General features: G+C 36.2%; 2 protein-coding genes across 2 annotated transcripts; one reads left to right on the top strand and one right to left on the bottom strand.

Annotated features, from left to right (window-relative positions):
- The first annotated feature begins 864 nt into the window (after positions 1-864).
- LOC125808381 (uncharacterized aarF domain-containing protein kinase At5g05200, chloroplastic) lies at positions 865-7,126 on the top strand. Its single transcript, XM_049488086.1, has 11 exons — positions 865-990; positions 1,062-1,170; positions 1,816-1,958; positions 2,594-2,707; positions 2,804-2,992; positions 3,100-3,255; positions 3,821-4,086; positions 4,177-4,274; positions 5,314-5,492; positions 6,084-6,200; positions 6,798-7,126. Exons 1-11 carry the CDS (start codon positions 925-927, stop codon positions 6,969-6,971), a joined length of 1,611 nt encoding a protein of 536 aa, XP_049344043.1. The 5' UTR covers positions 865-924; the 3' UTR covers positions 6,972-7,126.
- A 353-nt stretch (positions 7,127-7,479) lies between these two features.
- LOC125808380 (uncharacterized) lies at positions 7,480-11,185 on the bottom strand. The gene is made up of 2 exons (XM_049488085.1): positions 11,052-11,185; positions 7,480-10,564 (listed from the first exon to the last, which is right to left on the bottom strand). The coding sequence occupies exons 1-2, from the start codon at positions 11,170-11,172 to the stop codon at positions 7,851-7,853; spliced, it is 2,835 nt and encodes a 944-aa protein (XP_049344042.1). The 5' UTR covers positions 11,173-11,185; the 3' UTR covers positions 7,480-7,850.
- Between the last annotated feature and the right edge of the window lie 1,401 nt (positions 11,186-12,586).

Genomic DNA, 12,586 nt, shown 5'->3' on the forward strand with positions numbered 1-12,586 from the left:
AAGTTTGAATTTAATTTTATTACCCTAATAAACATATACAATATATCCAACAAAATTATATGTATTGATACAACAAAATTTGAAGAACACATACGATATATCCAACAAATATGGATTGAATATATACATAGCAATCATATACATGAATAGATAGATAGCAAATCAATATAACTCTAAATTAATAGTACTACAGTAAAACCTCACTAAATTAATACTCGATTAATTAATAATATTTTTAAGATAATAATTTCCTCCGGTTTCAATTTGGGTCAATGGAAAAAATTACTCATTTTGATAAGATAATAACATAATAAATTTTCAAAAGACCCCTGTATAAATGTATGGTCCCATTAATATTATAAATTAATAATTCTTTAAAAGTACAAATATATCTAAGAAAATTTAGTGAAATATGATTTTATTATGTTCTGTTTTTTATTAAAATTTAAATCTAATTGAAGCTCATCTCTAACTTTTCTTATTGCATCCAAATGTTTTTCTTTTCTAATTGCACCATAAAATTGTGAAGAGTTTTAAATGCAAGTGTTTCCTTACACGTAACTAATTCTAAAGGTATTGTATCATCTTCAACTTTATCATTTCAATAGGTTATTAACGTCCATTTTATTGCGGTAATCAAGATCATTAATCATGATCTCAAGTTAATGAATGACGTTTTTAAATTCTTTGAGATTTCATTCCTGAATAATTTTTTCGATGTCGAAACACTACCTCTACAGAATAATAATATTTCATGATCTCATCTATATTAATTTAGTGAGTTTTACTGTATTTTGATAATCATGCCAATGAGCATATGCTACGTGGCCTCCTATCTTTCACTGTTTCCGTCCGAGAATTTTACATGATCGACCAAAACTAAAGAAAATACAGTATTTTTCTTCTTTTCTTCATTTGAGAAAAATGGCAGTTGTTACAGTGTTGAGGGGCGTCTCTCATGGCCGCTTACCACTACTCCCTCACTCTCAGGTCTCCTTCTACTACCTTTTTTACCATCTGGGTATTTTGAATCTTTGAATTTAATTTCATTTATTTTGCAGTTGCCGATTGTTAGACCAAGAAACATTGCTTATCGGAATCGTCCCAATGTTTTGCGAGTTTTTGCTCGTTATTCTCAGGCACAGGATCTATTTACTTCTCGTCTTCAAGGTGCTTCACTTTATTTTTTTTCATTCATAAGCTGTAAATTCCCTTTTCCCCTATTAGGAAAAAGATAACAGTACTAATTATAATCACTCATTAGTCAAGCATTAGCAGAATTACAACGTCTGTCAAAAAATCCCTCTTTATGTTATGGACATGTGACTTCAGCTGTGGAAATAGCCTCTTGCTGTGTAGGATACACCCTTATGGTCCAACCCTTTCGACCTCACGCATAACGGGAGCTTAGTGCACCGGGAAATGGAAATCTTTATAATTAAGGGGCAAATTCTTTTATAAAAGAGATTATGGGGAGAAATTATGGGTTCTTGAGTTTCTTCAGTGGGATTATGTTGTTAATTATCATAAGAAGAATTTCCCTGAAAGGAAGTACAATATATTGAACTTGGCCATTTTATTCTATTAATTTGCATTAGACAGTCTGGATGCCTTTTGCTTTGGGTTGCTCTGAGTTTTGATTTGGCACAGATATTTTAATTCACCTCATTAAGGGCACAGAATCAGTTTGACACCTTTTTATAGGTTATGATGATAGAAAGCTTTTGGAAAATGCTTTGCATTTTAAGTATTATGAAATACTTCGTAGTTTTTCATTGTTGAGCTTAACTCAAGCTATTTTTTTTTATCTGGTAGATCGTCTAGAGAACTTGCCCAAACTTGTGGAGGATATTGTCCAAACATCTCTAAGCACAGGTCCTCGTGGAGCCTTAAGGTTAGCTCAGGGTGTCCAAGCTGTAGTTGGAGTAGGCAGTGAGTGGCTGCAAGATGTATCTAAGGTAACAAGTTCTAAGTGCTACTATCAACTTATTCTCAATAAAAAACAAATTTTATAAGTAACTAATAAGAAAATTTTATGGTGTGGTTTTTTTTTATCAACATATTTAAAGGGGTAATTCACAGTTGAATGTATGCTGTTTCCCAAGTCCCATTAAGGTTCATGATGTTCTGAACTAAATTACTTAAAAATGTATAAAATGAACTTTTGTAAGTGTGGTAAAACCATATACCAGCTTGGGTGGTTGGCATTACTATATCTAAGCTTCTCTAGTCGAACTCCTTGAACTTTCAAAACCTAAGTTGTGCGGACTCTTCACTTTCGATGTTGCACCCGTGTCGGATTCTCCAAAAATACACTACTTTTGGAGAATCCAACACACACCCGTTGACATTTTTGAAGAGTCCGAGCAACATAGTTCAAAACCACGCAAATTTAGAATCCACAATTCAACTTGTGCTTGATCAATATTTAGACTAACTAAAGCACCCTACTCCACAATAACAAGGGAAAGAATCTTTTTTGCTTGTTCTCTTGACTTATCTTTTCGAATAATCTACTTCACTAAGTTCTTTCATAGATTTAAACTCTTACCAGGTGTCATTTTCTTTAATTTTATTATAATTTACTTTTTAGACAGCAAACTCGTCCACGGGACTACCAACTCAGCTGCAGCTTGGGCTATTATCTCCCCTATATTTGAGGAAATTGTTTGAACGCATGGGTGCAACTTATATCAAATTAGGTCAGGTAAGGATGAAGCAAGATCATCTTACTTGCTGTCATGATCTTTCATTTACATGCCAATGACACATGACTTATACTTTATTGCCATACCATTTGCAGTTTATTGCATCCGCACCCACGTTGTTTCCACCGGACTATGTTCAAGAATTCCAGTACTGTTTTGACAGGGCTCCTGCAGTTCCTTTTGAACAGATCCAAACAATCTTGCGTGAGGAACTAGGCAGACCAATTGATACCGTGTTTGAATATATTGATCCCACACCAGTTGCTTCTGCATCAATTGCTCAGGTTCATGATTTTTCTTTTGTATTGTGTTTTATAAAATTGATGATTCCATTCTTCCAATTGTTTTATCATCTGCTTTCTTAAATGGCTCAACTATGTAAAATCTTCAGGTGCATGGTGCAAGAATAAGAGGCACAGGAGAGGATGTAGTGATAAAGGTTTTGAAACCTGGAATAGAAGATATTTTAGTAGCAGATCTGAACTTTATATACATTGCAGCTCGTATCCTGGAGTTTTTGAGTCCCGATCTAAGCCGTGCATCTCTGGTATAATGCATATAGCTTTTAACAATTTACTGTGACTGCTGATATGATTATTATTTTCCTCTAGAGTTTCTACTCTAGTTATCTTTCAATGAATGATTAAAATTTAACCTCATATTCTTAAGAAAAAGCATCCCCCTGCCTCTTCATCAACAAAAGGAAAGAAGGAATGGTTTTTGAAACACATACTACAGCTTCCTAAACTGAAGTAATGGGCATCTCTAACACCATAACTGCAATTTAAACCTGTCCAATGTAAATCCTTTCTACTCATTGGTTGGATTCTTGGATACGTTGCCAGATTGCAATGTCATGTAGATTTTGCCAATAGGTAGAAGTTGTGGCCCTGTTGTATCTCTTTTATTCATACTATTGTTCAAATTATACTTTTTTGTATTTTAAAATTTAATTTATTGCTGCTCTATTTCAATTTTGGTGACTGGTTCATGTGAACTTGTTGGGACTGGAGCATGTTTCCATATAAACAACATTTTTGCTTTTGTCTATGTCTCAAGCTTCCTCACCACCCTGTCCCAAATTTTGTTCCTTATTTGCAACTTTTATGCAGGTTGCTATTGTCAAAGACATACGAGAATCAATGCTAGAAGAAGTTGACTTCAACAAGGAGGCTACAAATGTTGAGTCATTTAGGAGTTATTTAGAAGCCATGGGACTAACTAGGCAGGCCACTGCTCCAAAAGTCTACCGTCAATATAGTACTAAGCGTATTCTGACTATGGAGAGGCTATATGGAGTACCATTGACAGACTTAGACTCTATTAAGTCACTGGTTTCCAGTCCTGAAACCAGTCTTATTACTGCCCTTAATGTTTGGTAACACTTCTGATCTTGTTTTAGTCTGTTTGGTTTTTATGCTCAGTTTAATCTGACCAGTAGAGTTCGATTTCTTCGGCCCATATGCAGGTTTGGAAGTCTGCTTGCCTGTGAATCTTTCCATGCCGATGTACATGCTGGCAATTTGTGGCAACTACGTGATGGGCGTATTGGGTTCCTTGACTTCGGTACCCACACGTCTTTTCTCTCTCCATCCTTCGTTTGGGGTTATTTTGGCTACTAAGTAGGCCAAAGGCTTGTGTGGGCTGTGGATAATTGGTGTCAGCTGCTTTATATTTTTTATGTGTTTCTTCAGAAATTATATAATTCTTTCTTTTTTGTCTGAGCCCAAGGCCAACATGACAATCATTTAAGAGAAAGAAAGTGCATGAGAATAGTTTTCAGATAAAAGGCTACAAGGAAAATGCACAAGATACGGAACTTATGTCCTAGTGGATATTCTGCTCAGTAAAAGGAATAATTGGTTAAAATTAACATGTAGCAAGATACTCAGTTTTGTACAAAGTTCTTACTGAATACTCCCTTTATCCCAATTTATGTGGCCGGGGTTTGACTGAGCATGGAAGTTAAAAAAGAAAGACCTTAGAAACTTGTGGTCTAACACAGGCCATAGAGATTTGTGTTGTTATAAATCATCTCAAGAACAAAATGAGAAGTTTAAAGTTAAATTGTTTCTAAATAAGGAAGTATGACATTCTATTTGGAACAAATTAAAAAGGAAAGTATGCTGCATAAATTGGGACGGAGGGAGTATTAGTTATCTACCTGATTTTTTGTAGAAGCTTATATTTATAAATGAAGTCTTAGGATCACCAACTTTTGCTAGCAAATAGTTTACCAACTTGGATGGCAAAGCAATATCTGACCCATTTGCTTGTTGAGACACTGCTGACTAGTCATCATGGATTCTTTTTTCTTAACTAAGGGTTCAGAAAACTATGTTCTGTCTCATTCCTGGTCAAACTTCAATAGATTATTTAGCTCTAGTTTCCCGATGAGAATGTTATTAGCAGCTAGTTTGATTTATTTAACCACATATATTGATCTTGTGCGGACTCTACATTAATGTTTTCCTATGGTTGGGGTATGGGCATGCTAATTTAAGATAAATATTGAAAATGGGCATGCCAATTGAGTTAAAACTTTCCTGTAACATCTTTTCAATCAAACGGAAATACTAAAAAAAGTTAAGGATTTCCTATGCAGGAATTGTTGGTCGCATATCTCCAAAGACATGGGCTGCTATGGAAGTATTTCTGCAATCTATAGCAATTGAAGATTATGAGTCGATGGCATCTGCTCTAATTGACATGGGTGCTACTGGAAAGGATGTGGACTCGAAGGCTTTTGCGAGAGAGTTGGAGAAAATATTTTTGTCAATTCAGGTAAAATATATGATCCAGCATAAGTTCTGTAGATTCTGATGAAAGTTTTATATGCTACTGTTGCCTTCTCTTCCCTTAAAGTTCCTGTGTATACTTGTCCTTGGGTTGAGATCAGCTAGTCAATGTTTATTGGCTACATATGGTTCATCAACCAAAGAGCCGTATTTTTGAAGGCTGCAAGACTGGAAAGAGATATTATATTTCTCCATCATTAATTGACAAATAGAAGGATATAAGCGAGAAAGTAATCCGAAATGAATCAAATGGAGGTGGTTTTGAATTCTATCGTGTCATCCTTGTCCTGACCCCAGTCAACTGTAAATTCATAGACTGATTTTTCGAATATGATGGATGTCTTACTATAAAATTTCCTTTGTTGGAATCCTGGTCAAGTAAAAAGATAACAGAGAGGAAGCCCTTCCGGGAAATAGTAGTTATTAGTTTTGGATGGTAAGTCATTGATATTGTCTTCATTCTGGGCAGCTCTCCTGTCTGGAGAACCACAAATTCCACGCTATAAAATTTTGATTTCATTGGACTAGCTGAGCTTCAACTACTAATTTTCTGACCCATATCGTTATTATTACACAGGATTTAGATACAGAAATCATTGTTGCGGCTGCCAGGGACACAAGTACAAATGCTACTACTGTTGCTGCCAATGTAGCGTTTGATGAAAGACAGATGAATGCACTATTTCTGGACGTGGTAAAGCAGTTTTAGCTCTAGTATTAGTCTATTCATATTCTTATCCACAACTATGGCTTTCTGCTTCAAAATTATGACGTAACCAAAGTCAGACATATCACTTCCTATTTGGTCTTAAGTTTGCATGATTAATAAAATCAAGGCCATTTGTCTAGAACTATCACATACTCTTCTATTTTTCTTCTTTCTCTGGTACTCAAGATGTCCTACTATTAGGCTAATTATATGTGAAATGAACAGTTTATTAGATCTCCAGTGCGAAATGTCAAATAAATGCAGCAAAAAGAGTTGCATTTTGTGTTCTAGAAATCTTTTATCATACAAAAAAATGCTGAATTAGTACACAGGGTTAAATGCAGATGTTTACATCTTTTTTCACTTTGGTGTAAGATGCAGACTGTTTATGATACTGACACCTCGTTTGTATTCCTTAGTTCCTTCCATTCATAAAGGGACACCGAGTTTTTGCTTGTACATATTCATGCACTTTTGGGAATAAGATACTTACAGATGAAAGAAATGAAATAAAATGCTGTTATTTTTCTCCTTGTCCCTCTAACCTCTATTTTCTGATCCATGTTCTTTAATGTTTGGCAGGTTAGAGTTGGTGAATCTTATGGATTGAAATTTCCTCGTGAGTTTGCACTTCTGATGAAGCAACTTCTCTATTTTGACCGTTACACCAGATTGTTAGCTCCAAACATGAACATGTATCGAGATCAGAGGATCAACGTTGTCTCTAATCAAAGACAAAGGAACATATACCAATGATGATTGTAAGTCACACCAAGAGATTGTTGCCCTTCCTGGGATTTTCTAATATACTGTTATCAAAAGAAAAGATTTTCTAATATACTGTATATAATAGCAAACTTTGAAAAGAAATTGTATCATATTTTCTGATGTATGCTGTTGGTTGATGTGTAGAGAACTTTGAATTTTTGTTCGTTCTCTACCCTAATAATATCTTTACTATACGACCATTAACTAGAATGTCTGATGGCTGACTAATTGATGTAACAATAGTTCAACCCATACCCAATATTATCCAAACCCATTTCAAATATTAATGGTTAAACTGCGATAAGAATGTCCTCAAGTAATCGTTGTTCTATATGTAGCTTTATCCCAACCTTGTGAAGGTAGAGAGGTTGTTTCCGACACACCCTTAGCTCAAGTGAAGCATATAAAGAATAATGGAGACAAGAACAGTGGCAACCACAAACAGTATGATAAACGACAATATTGATAAGGGAATTAAACAATGAACTTTAGAAGATAAGAAGAATAACTGAATATGTCCTTTATTCTAAATATACATATAATTATCATTACACAAATAACTAGAAATCCAGACACTTTTACCATGAACACCTCAATTTTTCTATACAACCTACAAGCTGCCACTTTGATTTCACCTGTACATAGTGTGAAGTGAAGAACTATAGAGAAAAAAATGATACTCAGGATATACAAATGGATGAGCGCCTGAACGAAATATTGTTTGTGTTTCAACATCTTTAACACCAAGAATATCGATCCCTTTATGTCAAGTATCTATCAAAAATGACCAATCTATTGCTCTTTGTTGCCTAATTGACTTGCCTCTTTCTTTTTGATCGTTGTTTCATTTCCTGAAAGTTGAGTCAGTCACCAATGTATCACTTCGCTTGGCGATTCATAACCCATAAGCCGATGAAGAGGAGAGCCTCCATTTGGTCGTACTTCCTCAATTTCTGAAGATGATACTTTTCCCCACTTAGACATCTTAGCTGAAGGCTCTGGTGATCCAAAGGTCCCCATACGAGGTTCCCTCATGACGGATTTCATTTTTCTGTCTTTTGTGGGAGCATAAGAACTACTAGAGGATATCTCTCCATTGAAAGAGGTCCTTCCACGAGGTTGAATTGGAGGTAGTGAAGGCTCCCCTTCAGTAGAGATGCTTCTGCAGAAAGATGGTCCCAAATCATCAGAACACGATATTCGTTCAGTACGGGGACAAGAATTAAGATGATATTCATATGCCAGATTCTGATGATCAGTGACACCAGTGTTGTCATCAACCTCACTTGGTGGAGGAGCTAAAGCCTCTGCATGAAATGGGACTACATGTATCTGGTTTTGGAGAGAAAACTTCAGCACCTTTCTACAAGCATTGCATCTAAGCTGATGGCATCTCCTTTTGAAAAGAAGAAAGTCTGCAGGCAGCTGTAGAAGTTCGTTGCAGTAGTAACAAGAAATTATTGGGGCTCCACCAGCTACTGGTCGGAGATGCCGCATTTTTGAGTATTTTTCTCGTAGATACAGTTTCTTCATCTCATGATCTTTGTGCCTCCTATCATCAGATTTTGTATCATGGTCCCATCGAGAATACTCAGAGCTTGAGTAATGCTGAGGGCTTGAAGAATCAGACTGGAGGTGATTGCAACAGTTACAGCTGGAATAGCCAACCCCACAGCCTTTGTTATAGCAAACTGAAGGATGCAGCTGCGCTGAGAAATGCCGGACCTTAGGGGAGCAATGTGAACACAGGCAATCAGCTTGGTGCCTGTAATGTGAAACCTCTGCAGAAAAAGGTATTCTTGAGCTTTTACGTTGTTGCGGCCAGCCTTTTCCATGACTGCATCTTACAGGATATCTAGAATAGTTCAAATCACCACTTACTTCACCATCTTCCAAAAACTGATCGTAGTATGAGGGGTTATACTCTTCATCCCTCATTGGCTCTGCAGAAAACCGCCCATTGGCTCCATTGGCCATCCTTGTAGTAATACGTGTCTGGCGCAATTGATCTTCAAGTTCATACACCATTCTCAACAATTGTATTTTGTCTGGTTCTGAATCTGAGGGCTTTCTGGGTGGAAGGAGACCAGAATGGTGGGTCATATTCTTCCGATAATTTGAAGGGTTTCCATGCTTTTGTCCTGCATGAGAACCTGTTGAAATAAACGGAAATGTTGTGGCATGCTCATCCTTGTCCGATGTCATTCTACCTCCAGAGGCCTGACCACGTTTTCTAGGCTGAGGCTTCTGACTCCAGTTGCTGCCTTCTGTAGCTTGATGACTCCTTCCTGGTAATGCTGTGGAAAAGTTCATTGCTCGCTGCACCATCTTTGACTCACCGCTCATTGCGTGGTTTACTCGGCTTCTACCATCCAAAAGAAACTCACCAGGGCTGACAGGGTATGCTTCCTTAAACTTTCTTACAGGTTGGTGATTGTACTGATCAGGTATATGATCATCCCCATCACATGAAGATGCACTGCCATCATAGCCATAGTAACTTCTGTGTGTAGGAGAACTGATCATATTTCTGCGATTGACAGGAGGCTCAGATCGATAAATATTTAGCGGTTGATTTTCTAATGTATCCATAGAGCTTATACGGTCAAAACCTGAGGGAATCTCTTTATGAAATTGCTCAAATTGCTCATAATCAGTAGCCATCAAAGTGTCTGATGTGATGCTTTCATTCAAAATACTTTGGAACGTGTCAGAGCATACAGATGACTGCTTCTCAAAGTCACAGGCTACCTCAGCAGATAAAGAGGTTTCCTTGGCATACCTTACATTTTCAGAAGATTCTGCATTGTGACCTTGGAAATCATTTTGGCCCCTTCCAATGATTTGTTCCACAAGAGATTTGTTTTCAATTCCATCTTCATGTGCCCTACTTCCAGGAGACACTTTATCTCTGTGAACGACACATCCAGAGTAAGTAGAATTCTCATCAAGGGAGTTACTCTTATGATTAACTCCACTTCTATTTTGATCATTCACAGTGCAGCCATCCACAAGGAAGTTGTCTTCATCCAGTTCCAGTTGCTCTGTCGCTTCAAGGGGTAAACCTTCTATATCTTGTTCAGTTTCATGGAATGAACATCCAGTGTCTTTATCCAGCTCCAGTTTCTCTCTTTCTTCAATGGCTGAACCTTCGGCATCTTCTTTGGCTTCAACAATTGGACTTCCCAGTTCAGGACAAGCAAGTTGATCTGAGCTAGCAAGTGTATTGGAGAAATCTTCACCTCCTGCTAACTGGTGGTGATCCCGAGATCCATTTTCATATTGTTCCGTCTTTACATCCAAAGAACAACTGTGTTCATCTCCTTTATGTACTGCAGATTTGGATAAAGGATCTTCTTTCTCAAGGCAGCTAACCCCAGAAGAGCTTGGAAGCTCATCGGTGGAGTTTAACTGTCGAGGTAGCTCCTTGTTACAGTCTCCAGCGCCCCCTTGATCTGACTTCTTCCATTCGTTCCGTGAAGAATCTCCTTTCAAAGGAGGACAAGCTTCTTCACTTGCACTGCTTATTTCATTCTGATCAAGTACGTTGTTCTTTGTAGGAGCTCTTTTCCTATTCTTAGCTGCATCCAAGATAAAATTTGTGAGGAAACCATAATTCACTTATGTAAAGTCCCCACACCCCTCTTTTTTCGAGAATTAATCACATATAAGAATTAAATATCTAATTCTACTGGCATACTAGGTTACCTATTGGACTACTCTCAAATGCAAAGGATCTCCGGACTCCAGATAGTTGATACCACCAATAATTGTTCCCATTCCTTTATTTTTATCTAACAAAACTACTTCTTTAGCATAGAACTGTTACTAAAGCTGTAAGAAAGAGCTTATCTAACAAGCCTAGATCTTTTTGTTGGGGTGAATACGCGCACTAGATCTTTTTCTTTTTCCTCCAATACTAGATGTATTAACATAGGATGGGAGCGTTGGCGCAATGTAAGAGTTGAACCCAACACAATGTCATGAACCATGACAAGACGACAGCTGAGTGCGTTGGACTATGATTAACAAACAAAATTGTAAAATATACAAGGAAAGAAAAATGACCTTGGAGAATTGTGCCACATCCTCCACACTTGTAGACAGGAATGTCTGCTAACTCGGGAAGAACCAATTGGCATTTGGGACATCTAACAAACCGAACTTTAGTTGTAGTTTGATTACTCATGTTAGCTAGCAGAAACTGCAAAAAAGACGTGACAGAGAATAAGAAACCATTTGAATATGAACAACATAGCAGGTCAAATACTACTATGAAATAACTCCATTTCCAAGGACTCGAACCCGACACCTGTTGATTAAGGATGAAAGAATAATTACCACCCCACCACAAGCTTTGTTGATGCTCTAAAATTATTCAATTGGAAGAATTGCTGATTCATTGAAAGACGGAACCAAAAAGTAGCTAATGTTTCATTAAAGCATATGTATAGAATAGATCCAGAAAATAGAGATGGATTGGGGATAATAAGATTTAAACTCCAAAGTCAAAAGAATGATAAATACAGAAACCCGAAAAAAAGAAGATGAAAATTCAACTTTAGTAATCTACCATTGAAGAAGATGAAAGAGCATAATAAACAATTTTTCATGGAGAAAACTCATTTGGTCGAGGAAGAAAAGATATACGAACCTGGGAAAGAAATTAGTTAGAAGAAGAAGTTTACGTTAGCGCCAAGTATTTGTGTAATAGCATTATAGTAAGTATCAACACCCGACCTCATTTTCTTCTTCTTCTTCTTCTTCTTCTTCCAGAGAGAGAGAGAAAAGTCTTCCCTGGCGTGTAGAAAAGAAAGGTTGTCAACCCACAAGTCTAAGCTTCTCCAATATAGTAGTATCTATATTTTCTTCTCTCTTTTTTTCTGTGTGAAATTGTAAAGAAAAAGTAGCTAGTTTGTTGTGAACGGAGGGAAGAAACAGGGGAAAGGTGAAGAAAGAAGGAAGTTGGAATCGGCGATCAAATATTTAATGCGGAATAGTTACTGAGAAAGATTAAGTTTTACACCCTCCTCATTCAACCATACTTGTGTTGTCCACTATATTATTTTGAAATCTCCAATAATATTATTTATTTTATGAAATTAATAGATAATTTTATGTTTAATTTCTAATTCATTCTTATTGTCATTTTTCTATTATATTTTTCAAGTTATTGTATTTATTATAGAAAAAAAGGTTAAAATGTCCTTAAACTATGTGAAAGAACAAAAATGACCTCGTTTATAATTTGGCTCAAAAATGTCATTGCAGACAATACTTTGGTCCAAGAAATGCTCCTATAGTTACAAAATGGGTCAAAAATGCTCTTTTCCAAATAAGTATATTATTTTTTTTATTTTAAACACATCTTCTTCCTAATTAATATATTATTAAAGAACATTATTCTTTGTTTTCTTTCTTCTAAAATCACTTTAACAAGTAAAAATGAAGGAAATATTTTTTTTCTTCTTAATCTCATTTTATCAATTACAATAGAATAACTTCATGTACCCTTTCGATAGATAATATATGTCATATATATAAGATCATAGTATATCCATCATTAATTTATATTTATATAACGATAAAAAATAATGATATAA

Source organism: Solanum verrucosum, unplaced genomic scaffold, assembly GCF_900185275.1.
Source record: "Solanum verrucosum unplaced genomic scaffold, falcon-dt-bn FXZP01000112.1, whole genome shotgun sequence".
In the NCBI taxonomy this organism is placed as follows: domain Eukaryota; kingdom Viridiplantae; phylum Streptophyta; class Magnoliopsida; order Solanales; family Solanaceae; genus Solanum; species Solanum verrucosum.

What these genes read in the sequence shown, in the direction of transcription:
- LOC125808381 (XM_049488086.1), top strand. Translation starts at nt 925, where the DNA reads ATGGCAGTTGTTACAGTGTTGAGGGGCGTCTCTCATGGCCGCTTACCA. An exon ending in ATTTACTTCTCGTCTTCAAG is followed by an intron (nt 1,171 to 1,815) that starts GTGCTTCACTTT and finishes TTTATCTGGTAG; the next exon opens with ATCGTCTAGAGAACTTGCCC. An exon ending in ATCTAAGCCGTGCATCTCTG is followed by an intron (nt 3,256 to 3,820) that starts GTATAATGCATA and finishes ACTTTTATGCAG; the next exon opens with GTTGCTATTGTCAAAGACAT.
- LOC125808380 (XM_049488085.1), bottom strand. Translation starts at nt 11,172, where the DNA reads ATGAGTAATCAAACTACAACTAAAGTTCGGTTTGTTAGATGTCCCAAA. An exon ending in ATGTGGCACAATTCTCCAAG is followed by an intron (nt 10,565 to 11,051) that starts GTCATTTTTCTT and finishes TCTTGGATGCAG; the next exon opens with CTAAGAATAGGAAAAGAGCT.